This window comes from Schistocerca piceifrons, chromosome 6 (genome assembly GCF_021461385.2).
Source record: "Schistocerca piceifrons isolate TAMUIC-IGC-003096 chromosome 6, iqSchPice1.1, whole genome shotgun sequence".
NCBI lineage: Eukaryota > Metazoa > Arthropoda > Insecta > Orthoptera > Acrididae > Schistocerca > Schistocerca piceifrons.
In genome coordinates, this window is record NC_060143.1 from 32712680 (window position 1) to 32730004 (window position 17325).

At 43.6% G+C, this 17325-nt stretch overlaps 1 protein-coding gene across 2 annotated transcripts in view; it reads left to right on the top strand.

Moving 5' to 3' along the window:
• The window catches only part of LOC124802827 (sodium-coupled monocarboxylate transporter 1-like), a 319127-nt gene that overhangs the window by 20950 nt on the left and 280852 nt on the right, over positions 1-17325 (top strand). For both annotated transcript variants that reach the window (XM_047263835.1, XM_047263834.1), the window contains exon 3: positions 16430-16589. In XM_047263835.1, the coding sequence (XP_047119791.1) occupies positions 16430-16589 (160 nt within the window). The remainder of the gene's footprint in view (positions 1-16429; positions 16590-17325) is intronic.

Genomic DNA, 17325 nt, shown 5'->3' on the forward strand with positions numbered 1-17325 from the left:
TACGGGTTTGCTTTTCCTATACATCCGCATTAGTTTACATTTCTCCACATTTAGAGCTTGGTGCTATTCATCATGCCAATTATAAATTTTGTCTGTCTTGTATCTCCTTACAGTCACTCAACTTCAGCACGTTACCGTACACCACAGCATAATCAGCAGATTGCTGTCTACCCTCTCCGCTAAATGATTTATGTATAAACAAAGTAATAACGGTCGTATCGCACTTCCCTGGGACACTCCTGATAAGATCCTTGTCTCTGATGAACACTCGCCGTCCAGGACAACACGCTGGGTTCTGTTACTTAAGAAGTCTTCAGGCCGCTCACATATTCTGAATGCTAGTACCTCCAGCAGTGTTAAATACTTTTCGGAAAACTAGAAATATGTAATCTGCCTATTGCTCTTCATCCGTAGTTCGCAGTATATCACGTGAGAACAGGGCAAGCAGAGTTTCACACCAGGCCTGCTTTCTAAAACCGTGCTGATTCGTGGACATGAGCTTTTCGGTCTCTAGGATTTTTTTTTATTTTCGAACTCAAAATATATAATTCTGCTGCAAACTGATGTTGCGGGTCCGTTCACTTATCCTTCTTATGAACAGGAATCGCTTGTGCTTTTTTACAGTCACTTGGGACTTTGTGCGGGGCGGCATATTTGCGATAAATGTCAGTTACGTAGGGAGTCAATCGCGTGCCGTACTCTTTGTAAAACCGAACTGAGATTTCATCCGGACCTGGTAATTTATTTGCCTTCAACTCTTTGAGTTGTTCAAATGGTTGGAATGGCTCTGAGCACTATGGGACTTAACATTTGAGGTCATCAGTCCCCTAGAACTTAGAACTACTTAAACGTAACTAACCTAAGGACATCACTCACATCCATGCCCGAGGCAGGATTCGAACCTGCGACCATAACACTGGCGCAGTTCCAGACTGAAGGGCCTAGAACCACTCGGCCACACCGGCCGGCCTCTTTCAGTTACTATATGGTCCACATGGGACTCTGTGCGATGGTCAAACGACGGTATATTTTTACGATTCATTCTTAAACTATGAACTTAAAACATCAACTTTAGTTTTGTTATATTCAACTGCCGCACGAGTGACTGGATGGAGGGCTTAGATCTGCAAACCGATTTTAGATAGGACTCCAATTTTCAGGGGTTCTCGGCCAGAACTTTGACTAGGGTATGAGTGGCTATGCATCGCGCATAGATCTTTTCACAGACGCACGAATCTCTACTAACTTCTGCGTGTCGTCATTTGCTCGTTCTCCTTTGAACCGATAGTGCAACAGCCTTTGCTTCCTCAGCATTTTCCGAATTTCGTTGCTGAACCACGGTGGGTCTTTTATGCCCTTAATCCGCCCACCAGGCACATGCTCGTCCAGAGCACGATTTACAATCTATTTAAACTTTGCCCATAATTCTTCTATGCCCAAAATACCGGAACTAAATTATTGCAATATTTTGTGGCGGTGTTTGTAGCGACAAGCAATTCGCTGTAGAAACGGCTTACGAAGTCACCGCCACACTTTTAATAGCGGGCCGACCGGTCCGCTGGAACAGTGAACACAAAGATGAAAACCCAAACACTCTGATTAAATAAAAGTCGGTACTTATCTTTATTAACGAAGATACAGAAACACAGTAGTGAAGTCTAGTTCGAGTCGGAGCGGCTAGGTCAACGTCGGCTGACGACAAACAACAACTCTGCTGCGATGAACACACAACTGACTAGCAAGTACACAATTCGGTGGCGAGTATACAACTGAGCGGCGAATCCAGAACTGTCCTAGCGCTCGCGACTCCAGCGCTTAAGAAGCCAGAAGCCAGCGGTGGCGCGCGCAGACTTGCGGCGATTTCCTGTATCGCTGGCGCTGCTTATGCGGACGGCGTCCGGACTTTGATGCTGCCAACCTTTTGGCAGCGGGCTCGGTTGGCATTACTGGCTAGGATATAACACAATAAATGGTCTAAGTGAGATGCTAACGACTATTTATCTGCTCTTTCTAGCACAGACGCTCTTCTAGCCTTCTCGACTGATATATTAACTTCCGTAACCACAATCACTACGATTACATCATGATCACATATTGCCGCTCTATAGTCACGCTACCAATAACGTCCGGCTGTTTATAGGTACAAGGTCTAACACAGTCCCGACTTGGCCCCATCCGATTTTGATGTCTTCCCAAAACTTAAAGAACACTTTCGAGGACTTTACTTTGTTGGAGATGAAGTGGTGCAAGTAGAGGTCAACAGTCAGACATTCTACAGTGATGGTACCAACAAAATGGTCTCTCGTTGGGAGAAATGTGCTCGTCACCAGGGTGACAACATTGAGACATAAATATCTATACACGAAGAACAAAGATATTGAATGATAATAGCGTTTGTTATATTTAGAAAATTTTAAGAGTTTTCGGATAAAAAATTCAGAGGTATTACTCTTCAGTATGCCCTGGTAGCAGCCATTTGTTTGGGAGTTATACCTTCTGCCGATGATATGGTTACCATGATCTTATCCTAACAAAACCGGTGTTTCTTTTCTAGAGAGAGTGTCAAAAGCAGAATCATTGCCATGATTCTTACAAAAAGTGTGTGTGAGCCGCTCTTAGGGTTATCTGTTTACAGTGAGACAATGCATTCTTGTCTGTTGGTAGGACTGTACTGCGCGTACGCAAAATGTTTCACGATAAAAATGGAGGTATTCTACAACAACACTAAATATACCGTATCAAATTCCAGTCGGTATTCTCATACTCTGTATACTATATGCGTTGTCAATAGTGAAGCAGTAACAGCAGAATGGGTCGGTAAGGAGAGCTGCAGGAAATCAATGGAAGGAATCACTTGTCAGCTCGAAAGTTCTATCAGCAATTCAGCTAGCACAGTGAATGTGCTTAGGAAGTTAAAAATGAAGTAAATTCAGAAGGTAGTAAATCATTTATTGTGTTGACGCGTTTCGGGCAAAGTGCATCATCAGAGTGCCTAATAAAAATAACAAAAAGCGATACAAATGCTACAGTAACATGGCGCTTCAAGTGGTTGAAAATGATTAGAGCAAATAAAGAAAAGGAAATGCATACCACTTCTTACCAAAGAATTGAAAGTACGCAAAATGACTTCCATACAAAACTGACAAACAACATTTGTTGTCTAATACAATAAGTGACACACCAGTCGAAGCCAAAACATGAAGTGAGACTGGTTCTCTACGGAGCCATAATGAAAGCACAGAATACATAAGATGAGCGCTTTCTACATCGTACTATGCGACATAAGTTTAAGAAATAAAATTAATAAAACAATTTTTATGTTTTGTCACTTGTCATCAAAATTACGAAAACGTCAACATGTAAAAAGAGCCACCTGGAACTTTATAGTTTCTCTTGAATAAAACTCGCCACAGCTGTCAGAAGAAAACTTACGATACTCCCACCAGAGGACCTCACGGTTTAAATGAAGAAAGTCTAAGGCTAACTTGTACGGAATTTCATAATTTTTAGATTGCGACCTTAATACGAAGCGGAAAATAACAAAGCAGTTGAAGATCAACATATAGTTTAAAAAGTCCTCTTTTATTTTTTATCCACTATTACATCGTGGAAGAAATCGAAAAAGCATTTACGACACCTCGTTACCTGCTCATTGCCGGCTGGAGTTGCCGAGCGGTTCTAGGCACTTCAGTCTGGAACCGCGCGACTGCTACGGTCGCAGGTTCGAATCCTGCCTCGGGCATGGATGTGTGTGATGTCCTTAGGTTAGTTAGATTTAAGTAGTTCTAATTTCTAGGGGACTGATGACCTCAGATGTTAAGTCCCATAGTGCTCAGGGCCATTTGACCCATTTACCTGCTCTTTTGTCAAAAGATTCACATCCTCCTGATAGCTGACGTAAGTTTCAATCTCCTCCAAAATATCGAGGGTCGCGCCTTACCACCATAGCGCCGGATAGACATGTAAGTAATGCTCGAATGCTTCTCATCAGTCACGCATTTCTTTAGTGTCTGCTAAGCGACGCTAGAGATCGTGTGAAGAGCGACACCAATGGGCAGTGGATGACTGGAAATCTGATGGAAGGGTTCGGGTTTCGAGAATGCCTAGAGAAAATTGTCTGTCATCGTGTGTAGAGCTAACAGTGAAGTAGAGAGAAGGTAGTGTTACGGAAGAAAGGTGTGGTCCCCTTAACACACGTAAGTAAACGCTAAATGGGAGAAGGATATTAACAACCTTTACAATTGTGCACTGCGTACAGTAGAGGAATAGTTTGAAGAGGACGACTGTATCAGTGTTACAGTGCCACTTGTCATAGATCAGCTTCTGTGAGTCAATGGTTTGTGGATAATAACATTCTTCAGATGGAATGGCTTACACAGAATCCTGACCTGAACCGATTGGAACACCTTTGGGATGAGTCGACGCAGCTCCAAATCCCAGCAGCTAACATCGGTAGCTTCTCTGGTTTAGGCTCTTGCGGAAGAATGGACTGCCATTCCTCCACAGATATTCGCGTACCTCGTTTAGTGTCCCCAGCGAAGGTGAAGAGTGGTCACATCCAGTATTCGTGGCCACTAATTGGTGTCCCGATACTTTGGTCAGACATTGTTGCATCACCTTTCTTCTGCACACATTCTTCAGATGGAATGACCTTCACGGAGTGCCGACCTGAACCTATTGGGACACCTCTGGGATGAGTTAGAAAGTCGATGCAGTTCCAAATCCCAGCAGCCAACATCAGCAGCTTCTCTGGTTTTGGCTCTTGCGGAAGAATGGGCTGCCATTCCGTCACAGATATCCGCATACCCCGTTTAAAGCGACCCCGGCAAAGGCGAAGAGTGGTCACACCCAGTATTCGTGGCCACTAACAGGTGTCCCGATACTTTGGTCCGACAGTGTTGCATAACCTTTCTTCTGCACACATTCCTTAACGTAATTGCATTTGATGATCGTTCTTGCAATTCACAAGCGTAAATAACTTCAAAGACGCTCAACAAGACTGGCCGCAGATGTGATACATCCAATACTGGCTAACGTAATAAGTGGTTTAATTTGGTTATTTTACGTTCTCGGTCTTTGTGACTTCAATACATTAAATTTAAAAACAAAATGGTCAACTTTTTGGTTTTATTACGAAACCTAACCCTTCAGTTTCTTAGCAAATGGCACATAACCATGTTTATTCATCTTCCTGAAAAAATTATTCAGACCACAATGGTGGTCACTAACCCACGATGGTTGGAAGTCATTTACCTGTAAGTAGCAGGTTCTAGTCCAGGTGCGGAAACAAATTTTAGTTGTGCAGTGTTTGGCCAGAGCGGACAGGAGAGTTGGCAGAGCATTTCAGAGGGGTCGAGTGGAGACTGCCGTGCATGAAGTCACGATAGCAGTTGGGTACCTGTGAAGCGTCTCCGACTCTAGTAAAACACTGTCAGAGTCCAATTATTTACTAACCACTTTTACAGTCGTCTTGTTCCACACCGGCCTTGTAGCCGATGCCTCATTCAGCTGCGTGTTGGATCCCCGTTGACGGCTGCTGAGTCAGTTCCTGGTCTGCAGGCCCAGAAGAGTGAGTGACTTCGCGCCACGGCGAGTAGCCGGCGCGGCTATGGTCCAGCACGAATGGTCTTGTATTAGCTATTGGAGTGCGTTCTATCCCACTCCGAAGTTTATGTTGACGCTTGACGACCCATGAGAAATGTAGTGTCGGAAGTCGTGCGATCGGTCGATCTCCTTCCTACTGGCCAGATTGGTCTCAGCACCCGGAGGCGTCTAATTGTTGAACAGGAACGTGAACCCCACGAAGCCCTACCTGCTGGTTTCCGCGCTGATGTTCAGTGCTGTCAGGACTCCGCGGCGTGCTGTGGTCGGAGGACAATCAGCTTCTCCATCAGCTGTCATAGGCGGGGAACAGTAGGAAGTTCATCAGGCGAAGACCATCATGTTGTTGTTGTTGTGGTCTTCAGTCTTGAGACTGGTTTGATGCAGCTCTCCATGCTACTCTATCCTGTGCAAGCTTTTTCATCTCCCAGTACCTACTGCAACCTACATCCTTCTGAATCTGCTTAGTGTATTCATCTCTTGGTCTCCCTCTACGATTTTTACCTTCCACGCTGCCCTCCAATACTAAATTGGTGATCCCTTGATGCCTCAGAACATGTCCTACCAACCGATCCTTTCTTCTGGTCAAGTTGTGCCACAAACTTCTCTTCTCCCCAATCCTATTCAATACTTCCTCATTAGTTATGTGATCTACCCATCTAATCTTCAGCATTCTTCTGTAGCACCACATTTCGAAAGCTTCTATTCTCTTCTTGTCCAAACTATTTATCGTCCATGTTTCACTTCCATACATGGCTATACTCCATACAAACACTTTCAGAAACGACTTCCTGACACTTAAATCAATACTCGATGTTAACAAATTTCTCTTCTTCAGAAACGCTTTCCTTGCCATTGCCGGTCTACATTTTATATCCTCTCTACTTCGACCATCATCAGTTATTTTGCTCCCCAAATAGCAAAACTCCTTTACTACTTTAAGTGTCTCATTTCCTAATCTAATTCCCTCAGCATCACCCGACTTAATTAGACTACATTCCATTATCCTTGTTTTGCTTTTGTTGATGCTCATCTTATATCCTCCTTTCAAGACACTGTCCATTCCATTCAACTGCTCTTACATGTCCTTTGCTGTCTCTGACAGAATTATAATGTCATCGGCGAACCTCAAAGTTTTTATTTCTTCTCCATGAATTTTAATACCTACTCCGAATTTTTCTTTTGTTTCCTTTACTGCTTGCTCAATATACAGATTGAACAACATCGGGGAGAGGCTACAACCCTGTCTTACTCCCTTCCCAACCACTGCTCTCCTTTCATGTCCCTCGACTCTTATAACTATCATCTCAGATAACTATCATCTCAGATACAATTTCGGCTGGTTCGTAGACTGTTCTGGAGTATCTACATCTACACATGCATCTACATGGCTACTCTGCAGAGTGATCATCGAATCACCCTCACAATAATTCTCTGTCATTCCAATCTCGTACAGCACGCGGAAAAAACGATCACTTATGTCTTTCTGTGCGAGCTCTGATTTCCCTTATTTTATTAAGATGATCGTTTCTGCCTATGTAGATTTTCGCATTCGGAGGAGACAGTAGGTGATTGGAGTTTCATGAGAAGATTTCTCCGCAACGAAAATCGCCTTTGTTTTAATGATATCCACCCCAAATCCTGTATCATTTCTGTGACACTCTCTCCCCTATTTCGCGATAATACAAAACGTGCTGCCCTTCTTTGAACTTTCTCGATGTACTCCGTCAATCCTATCTGGTAAGGATCCCACGCCGCGCAGCAGTACTCTAAAAGAGGACGGACAAGCATAGTGTAGGCAGTCTCCTTAGTAGATCCGTTACATTTTCTAAGTGTCCTGACAATAAAACGCAGTCTTTAGTTAGCCCTCCCCACAACATTTTCTGTCTGTTCCTTCCGGTTTAAGTTGTTCGTAATTGTAATTCCTAGATATTTAGTTTAATTTACGGCCTTTACATTTGACTGCTTTATTGTGTAACCGAAGTTTACCGAATTCCTTTTAGCACTCGTTTGGCTATGACATAGATTCGCTGCAGCATCTTAATCGTGGAATCGAGTGCTATTACTGTTTATTTATTTATCGTATCCAAGACATCACCATTTTACAAAAGAAATTATATTACAATGCAAGAGAAGCAGTTATAATACAATAATACATGGTTATAAGGTAAATTAACTACAATAATATGGAAAAGTATGTAACATATAATGATAAGCGCTAAGGATGCGAAACAGAGCGATTTTCATATCCCGCGTGAAGCCCAATACACTGCAGCTTGAATAGCCTTGTCATTTGCTTCAAATAGGTCTTGAGTCGAACACGGGTTGTTTAGTTTCCTGCAGACCAGTAGGTGTTGTGGGTCTTGCTGTTCTCCACACTCGCAGGGCTCGTCTGCACTGACGTAGCCCCATTTTTCCAAGTTTGCTCTGCATCTTGATACGCCTGTTCGTAGTCTATTCAGGACTTTCCAGGTCGTATATGGGAGTTCAGAGCCAGCTGTGGGTTCTTCCCTGGGGCTATTCCCTGGTCTTCCCGTGTCCACATTGTGCCACAGCTCTTCTCGTCGTGCTCTAGGCGATAAAAGAGTTGCTTCAGTTGTTCGTAGGAAACTCTTCCTTGATTTAAGTAGGCGAGGTTGAAGATTGTATCCGAACATTGGATGCCTGGGATCTGTCTCCTGTTTATGTTTCTCGATTTCTGCGGCAGTCCTTCTTCTGATGTCTGGCGGGGCTATGCCCATGAGGTGGTACAGCTGCGTTGTGGGAGTTGGGCGGAGGCATCCTGTCACGATGCGTCCAGTCTCATTCAATGCTCTATTTACTTGTTCAGCGTGGGTGGAATTTTGCCAAACGGGTGCCGAGTGCTTCGCAGTGGAGATACATAAAGCTAAAGCTGACGTGCGGAGAACTGTAGGTTGCGCTCCCCAACTGCTATTTGTTAGCTTGCGGATGATGTTGTTCCTGGCACTCACTTTCATCTTTGTGGCCAAACAGTGTTCCTTGTAGGTGAGAGCACGGTCAAGTTTAATCCCAAGATATTTTGGTGTGTCGTAGTGAGATAGATGTTGTCCCTTCCAGCTTATGTTGAGTTTCCTCCTTGCTTCCTTATTACGTAGGTGAAAAGCACAAACCTGGGTTTTTGCTGGGTTTGGCTTGAGGTGGTTATTATCATAATAGTCACCCAGCTTTTCAATCGCTAAAGTTAATTTACTTTCTACCTCTTCAAAGGTTTTTCCCTGGGTGGCAACGACTGTATCGTCTGCATAGATGAAGGAGCGAGCGTCCATGCTGATCGGTTGGTCATTGGTATAAATGTTATACAGCAATGGGGCGAGCACGCTACCTTGAGGTAGGCCGTTTTTCTGGGTCCGCCATCGGCTCTTCTTCGACTGCAGCGTGACAAAATACCGTCTATTCTGCAACAGGCACTGGATGAATTGTGCCAGTCGGTAGTCTTTTATGGTGTTATATATTTTTGATATTAACTTTCAGCACCAAGACACCACAAAAAGGCTATTACTGTGAACTCCATCGATCCCAATGGTCAACTCTTTGACAGCTGGAGAGCTCGAGTATTTAAAGGGAGCTAATGTGAAGCTATGACGCGATGCTCCGTCCGCAACGGCCGAATGTGTCCTTCTTATTCTGTTATATTCGCTTAACAGGCTCTTAACTGCTGTATGGGTTCTCTGATACTGGTTCTTAACAAACAGGCACAGTTTCTTTCGACATCTCTTACGAGCTAATGAATATGTTGTCACATTTTCGTTGGTTTTCTTTCCCATGCTATTTTCTCCTGAGTTTGTCCTCTCTCTCGGCACGGCGTTGTAACGTGCTGAAGCCTGGCCCACTTGCGACATGCCTCTTATTTCTTGGTTCTGTCTCTGCCTCTGACATGACTGCACTTTGCTTGTAGCAAGATGAGTGAATTTTAATCCTCCAGACTGTGAACTAGTGTTCTGAATTAAATCTTAAACCTTTGTATGATATGTCGTGGCGCGAGATCATGTGACCTTACTGATGCCGATCCATCCACTGAAAACGAAAGTAAACGAACACTAGAAGACGTAGTTATCATTGTTACTCATTACTAAAGTTGCCAGTCTCTCAGAAAATGCAATAGACAGCCAAAAAATGCCCAGCAACAAATGTCTGATAGGTACCAAAGGCAGTTTTTAAATTTAGCCTAAATCAACTCCTTTTTGGCAGTTCATACTGTTCCAGAAGTGGATTTTTAATTATAAACTTTCATTTGTATGCGTTAAAAAGAATATGTTTAGAACCTTGAGAATGATGCTTTTGTACTTAACCTGTTGGTTTTCAGAGGTTATCAGCGAGGCTGTAAAACCTCATGGATTTTATATAACTTGATGTGTGTTAGAGTACACCTTGAACTAATTCAGAAATGACGGCAGATCTCAATGGAAAAAAAAAAATGTTCAGATGTGTGTGAATTCCTAAGGGAGATCATCGGTCGCTAGACTTACTCATTACTTAAACTAACTTATGCTAAGAACAACACACACACCCATGCCCGAGGGAGGACTCGAACCTCAGGCGGGAGGGGCCTCGCAATCCTTAACATGGCACCCGAGGCCGCGCGACCAGTCCGCGCCGCGTTTATGAATGGAGGCAGCAGAAGTATAGACGACTCTGGTGTAACTGATTGCGGGTAAACAACGAGGGAATCATGCATGTATCGAATTGTAAACTAAATACGAGGACTATTTTTTCAACCTCCGAGAGCTCACGAAATTAAAACTACAGTGAGAATCCGGCAAAGCCACGCGCAGACGTGTTCCGCTGTGTCCCTTGTATTCCTCTCTGTCGCATCACGTCGCATTTTTCAATTCTGAGCGCACGATGAGCGCGTAAATATGTCTAGAAGATAGTGTCCCCTGTCAGGTGTGAAGTCATGCTAAGAAGTTTCGCCAGATGTCATGCAGCCTACATAACATAACCCCGAAGCGTTTCTATCAGCATGACAGTTCTCGGCCACAGCGAACAAATTCCCGCTGCGTTTGCGATGGAAGTGTTTGATCACCCAGCATTCATCCCGGACTTGAGTCCCTCAGATTTTCATCTTTACGCGACCGATCGGACTTTACTTTCCGAATGACTCTCGTAAATAACTACGAAACCTGAAGTGATGGTATGAAACACTTCTTGCCTGAGAAAAACGTCTCAAAACAGATTATTTACAAGCTTAGTTAAACAAATAATTATTTAATCTGCTTTGGAAAAGATGTTTCATGCTGTTCACTTCAAGAAAATATACTTTAGAAACGCTTCGATTTTTTTTTGTTACTTTTTTGCTTTGTCATTTTTTCCATTTCGTAAAAAGAGATGTTTTGGAGATTAGTAGAAAATGATCTGATCCTATACCCTGTTCTCTATAAATTCTTGTATCCTTTGTTTGACCCCCTAGCTTATCATTTACTAAAACGTAGTCAATTGTTGATCTAAGACCACAACTGGCCCAAGTGTAGTTAGGTATATCTGTTTTCTTAAAACGTGAGCTTGTTATTTTCAGATTATTGTTAAGTGGCAAAAACTCTCAGTATTTTTCCATTTTCATTAGATACCGGTTCTCCAAGAGGCCCCGTTATATTCGTTACTGGGATATTTCCTATACGATCATTAAAAGTTAAGATCTGTTTTGGAGATTAGTAGAAAATGATCTGATCCTATACCTTGTTCTCTATAAATTCTTGTATCCTTTGTTTGACCCCCTAGCTTAATACAAAAATACAAGTTGCTGAGGAATGAAATAAATAGGAAGTGCAGGGAAGCTAAGACGAAATGGCTGCAGGAAAAATGTGAAGACATCGAAAAAGATATGATTGTCGGAAGGACAGACTCAGCATACAGGAAAGTCAAAACAACCTTTGGTGACATTAAAGGCAGCGGTGGTAACATTAAGAGTGCAACGTGAATTCCACTGTTAAATGCAGAGGAGAGAGCAGATAGGTGGAAAGAATACACTGAAAGCGTCTATGAGCGTGAAGATTTGTTTGATGTGATAGAAGAAGAAACAGGAGTCGATTTAGAAGAGATAGGGGATCCAGTATTAGAATCGGAATTTAAAAGAGCTTTGGAGGACTTACGGTCAAATAAGGCAGAAGGGATAGATAACATTCCATCAGAATTTCTAAAATCATTGGGGGAAGTGGCAACAAAACGACTATTCACGTTGGTGTGTAGAATATATGAGTCTGGCGACATACCATCTGACTTTCGGAAAAGCATCATCCACACAATTCCGAAGACGGCAAGAGCTGACAAGTGCGAGAATTATCGCACAATCATCTTAGCAGCTCATGCATCGAAGCTGCTTACAAGAATAATACACAGAAGAATGGAAAAGAAAATTGGGAATGCGCTAGGTGACGATCAATTTGTCTTTAGGATAAGTAAAGGGACGAGAGAGGCCATTCTGACGTTACGGCTAATAATGGAAGCAAGGCTAAAGAAAAATCAAGACACTTTCATAGGATTTGTCGACCTGGAAAAAGCGTTCGACAATATAAAATGGTGCAAGCTGTTCGAGATTCTGAAAAAAGTAAGCTATAGGGAGAGACGAGTCATATACAATATGTACAACAACCAAGAGGGAATAATAAGAGTGGACGATCAAGAACGAAGTGCTCGTATTAAGAAGGGTATAAGAGAGGGCTGTAGCCTTTCGCCCCTACTCTTCAATCTGTACATCGAGGAAGCAGTGATGGAAATAAAAGAAAGGTTCAGGAGTGGAATTAAAATACAAGGTGAAAGGATATCCATGATACGATTCGCTGATGACATTGCTATCCTGAGTGAAAGTGAAGAAGAATTAAATGATCTGCTGAACGGAATGAACAGTCAAATGAGTACACAGTATGGTTTGAGAGTAAATCGGAGAAAGACGAAGGTAATGAGAAGTAGTAGAAATGAGAACAGCGAGAAACTGAACATCAGGATTGATGGTCACGAAGTCAATGAAGTTAAGGAATTCTGCTACCTAGGCAGTAAAATAACCAATGACGGACGGAGCAAGGAGGACATCAAAAGCAGACTCGCTATGGCAAAAAAGGCATTTCTGGCCAAGAGAAGTCTACTAATATCAAATACCGGCCTTATTTGAGGAAGAAATTTCTGAGGATGTACGTCTGGAGTACAGCATTGTATGGTAGTGAAACATGGACTGTGGAAAAACCGGAACAGAAGAGAATCGAAGCATTTGAGACGTGGTGCTATAGACGAATGTTGAAAATTAGGTGGACTGATAAGGTAAGGAATGAGGAGGTTCTACGCAGAATCGGAGAGGAAAGGAATCTGTGGAAAACACTGATAAGGAGTAGGGACAGGATGATAGGACATTTGCTAAGACATGAGGGAATGACTTCCATGGTACTAGAGGGAGCTGTAGAGGGCAAAAACTGTAGAGGGAGACAGAGATTGGAATACGTCAAGCAAATAATTGAGGACGTAGGTTGCAAGTGCTACTCTGAGATGAAGAGGTTAGCACAGGAAAGGAATTCGTGGCGGGCCGCATCAAACCAGTTAGTATGTAACCCTATGCTACTGCGCACGATACTTATTAAAGCCTGTACTATGGTAAGTTGACGGGCTTCACCTTATAAGAAAGGATTTTGGTATATATGTTGACCGCGTGTACCAGAATGGAGGCAAAATCAGACTTTCACCCACTCAGTAACAACAATGATACGTCAAGCAAGTCTGAAGTGCAACTACACATTAGGACGGACAAGAAACAACACAGCAGATGCTACCAATTTGTTAATAAAACGGTCGCCAGCCTAATTAGGCATTAATTGAGTTTCTTCCCTGTACAAGTTGATGTACGTGTATGCAAAACAACACTAATAACACTGCATAATATGGTAAATTTTAGAACCAGAAAATCTACTGAACTAATAATTTCACTTTGTGTATTAATATGGACAAGCCATAAATACACAACAATACACTATAATGTTTACTACAAACTTCGTACAGTCTATTGATCTGATTAAAATCGGGCATAGGTTACCCTAGAGATAGCACTTTCGAAACACACATACAATGTCAATTTTGAAAAGGGTAAAACACTAATAACTTTTGGTTTTATCTTGACTTTAACTTTGCTGGTCAAATCAGTTCAGTACATTTCAGAATTTACATGAATAGAAAAGAAAAGAGGGGGGGGGAGGGGTATCCTGAAACTGTTATGATCACTGTACTGAAATTTTTGATTATCGAAATCGTAAAGCACTCAAGATTTCCAATATATGAGTTACTACTCTTTTTGTCTTATTTCTTGCTCATTTAACTACCATTATTTTTGTCTCAAATTAATTAGCCTTCATTACTAAACCAATTTCAACATTATCTTCCAACTTTGTCAGACCTATATTATTTGTCTATTATTTCATTAATTCTGCAGGTAATTATTATTAACATAAACTTTAAATCTTCATCTCGGGACACTCAGATTGCACAACATGTGGAAAGGGCCCTGTCTAGGTTAGTGATGAGGATAATTAAATGATAGGACAGTTCTGGTAAAAGTTAAGTTGTTATTGAACAGTAAGGAACAAAAGTAACACTGGTCCACACGAATACAGTACTAAAAGTTTCAACCTGTTTGTATCGATGTGGCGGTTGGCGGGCGGCGAGATGGCGAGGCACAGAACACACATACAATCACAGCAATGGCTCTTGATGTATCGGCACTTTGCTTCTTCTTAGCGTCGCAATACTTTTCCATTTAGTGCCTATGGAATTTTGCCATGCTGTATAGTCGTCGGAAACGGCACATCCGAGGCTCAATGAAACTACGTCTTCCAGGAGAGCCTCCTCGATCCGGTACGTTGTTACTCAGACCGATGCCCAACTCCGACTATCTACTGCTGAGCCCGTTATGCCGTGCAGCGCCCGTGTGAATTTTCCCGCGCTCGCCTGCCATCCTCCTTTTACCGCTCCCCTACAGACAGGGTATTCACCCGAGGTTTTGCATTCTGCATATCCTAATACATTGCCTACGTATGGACCAGGCGCACAATTACAACTTTAACATCTTACAATAGTTTCAACGTTTCTTACAATTCAATTCTGTTATAATATTGCTTAAACATTTGACATAAACATTAATATTCACATCGAAAATTGTTTACAGTTTCTTTAACACAATGGCAAGAAAAGAAAAAGAAATGAAATCAGAATATCGATTACACTAATTTATCGAAAATCAGAAGAAAAATTATTATACACTCCTGGAAATTGAAATAGGAACACCGTGAATTCATTGTCCCAGGAAGGGGAAACTTTATTGACACATTCCTGGGGTCAGATACATCACATGATCACACTGACAGAACCACAGGCACATAGACACAGGCAACAGAGCATGCACAATGTCGGCACTAGTACAGTGTATATCCACCTTTCGCAGCAATGCAGGCTGCTATTCTCCCATGGAGACGATCGTAGAGATGCTGGATGTAGTCCTGTGGAACGGCTTGCCATGCCATTTCCACCTGGCGCCTCAGTTGGACCAGCGTTCGTGCTGGACGTGCAGACCGCGTGAGACGACGCTTCATCCAGTCCGAAACATGCTCAATGGGGGACAGATCCGGAGATCTTGCCGGCCAGGGTAGTTGACTTACACCTTCTAGAGCACGTTGGGTGGCACGGGATACATGCAGACGTGCATTGTACTGTTGGAACAGCAAGTTCCCTTGCCGGTCTAGGAATGGTAGAACGATGGGTTCGATGACGGTTTGGATGTACCGTGCACTATTCAGTGTCCCCTCGTCGATCACCAGTGGTGTACGGCCAGTGTAGGAGATCGCTCCCCACACCATGATGCCGGGTGTTGGCCCTGTGTGCCTCGGTCGTATGCAGTCCTGATTGTGGCGCTCACCTGCACGGCGCCAAACACGCATACGACCATCATTGGCACCAAGGCAGAAGCGACTCTCATCGCTGAAGACGACACGTCTCCATTCGTCCCTCCATTCACGCCTGTCGCGACACCACTGGAGGCGGGCTGCACGATGTTGGGGCGTGAGCGGAAGACGGCCTAACGGTGTGCGGGACCGTAGCCCAGATTCATGGAGACGGTTGCGAATGGTCCTCGCCGATACCCCAGGAGCAACAGTGTCCCTAATTTGCTGGGAAGTGGCGGTGCGGTCCCCTACGGCACTGCGTAGGATCCTACGGTCTTGGCGTGCATCCGTGCAACGCTGCGGTCCGGTCCCAGGTCGACGGGCACGTGTACCTTCCGCCGACCACTGGCGACAACATCGATGTACTGTGGAGACCTCACGCCCCACGTGTTGAGCAATTCGGCGGTACGTCCACCCGGCCTCCCGCATGCCCACTATACGCCCTCGCTCAAAGTCCGTCAACTGCACATACGGTTCACGTCCACGCTGTCGCGGCATGCTACCAGTGTTACAGACTGCGATGGAGCTCCGTATGCCACGGCAAACTGGCTGACACTGACGGCGGCGGTGCACAAATGCTGCGCAGCTAGCGCCATTCGACGGCCAACACCGCGGTTCCTGGTGTGTCCGCTGTGCCGTGCGTGTGATCATTGCTTGTACAGCCCTCTCGCAGTGTCCGGAGCAAGTATGGTGGGTCTGACACACCGGTGTCAATGTGTTCTTTTTTCCATTTCCAGGAGTGTATGTACAATAGTATAACGTTGTTGTTGTTACAAGTAGACTGATGCCCAAAAAAAAAAGTAATGACAAGCTTTTAGTGTGCCAAGTTGTTATTAAACTGAGAAGTCCACGCAGTGCACGCCTCTGAACTTGTGTTTTCTTGCTCGTGGGTTGGGCAGCTTCATCTCGGGCATCATGCTGCTGGGCATCGCCACGGAGAGCTACCTGTACGGCATGCAGTACGCCTACGTCTGTCTCGGCGTCATCCTGAGCGCCGCGATAAACGCCTTTGCCTTCCTGCCTGTCTTCTACGACCTCGGCATCACGTCCACGTACGAGGTAAGTACACACTGGCGTCGTTCCTTCATCTACAAGACTACTCTGCTACTCACAATTAAGTGCCCGGCACAAGATTCGTGGAACTATCTTCGTATTATTTCCCTACTGTGAAACGTCCCCTTTGAACAATTATACATGACTGTGCTTAAACTGACACACAATATTTTTAGCGCAACGCAATCTGACTTTCAAAAAATCCCTACGAAAGAATGGGCCCTGACTAACAGTAAACTATACCTCTCACAAATCACTTACCTCACAAAAATCTTCGCTACTCAAGCTACTGCAATACAGTGAGCGCCACTACTGCCAGCTAAATAAAAGATTCAAACTACTGAAGGCACTAACTACTGATAGGGATAGTTAGCAAATGAAAGATATTAATAGAGAACAAACAATGTATTTACCTTAATATCATCAATAGTCATAATATACATAGCAGTTCATCACAAACTACAACACTCCGCCATCTCTCTCCCCACATCCACCACTGCTGGCGGCTCACCTCCAACTGCGCAACGCTACGCCCTGTTCAGAGCCAGCTGCCTAACACTACAATGGCGAGTATTACAACAATGAAAGACTGCAACTACAGAGGAGATTTTCTCTACAATTACGCGCTAGCAATAAACAAAAGCTACACTAATTACACAAACTACAAGAAAAAAAAAATCAGAAGATTCCAGTGAGATATCCTGGCAGGGTCGCCATATGAAACGTCCCCTTAGAATAATTA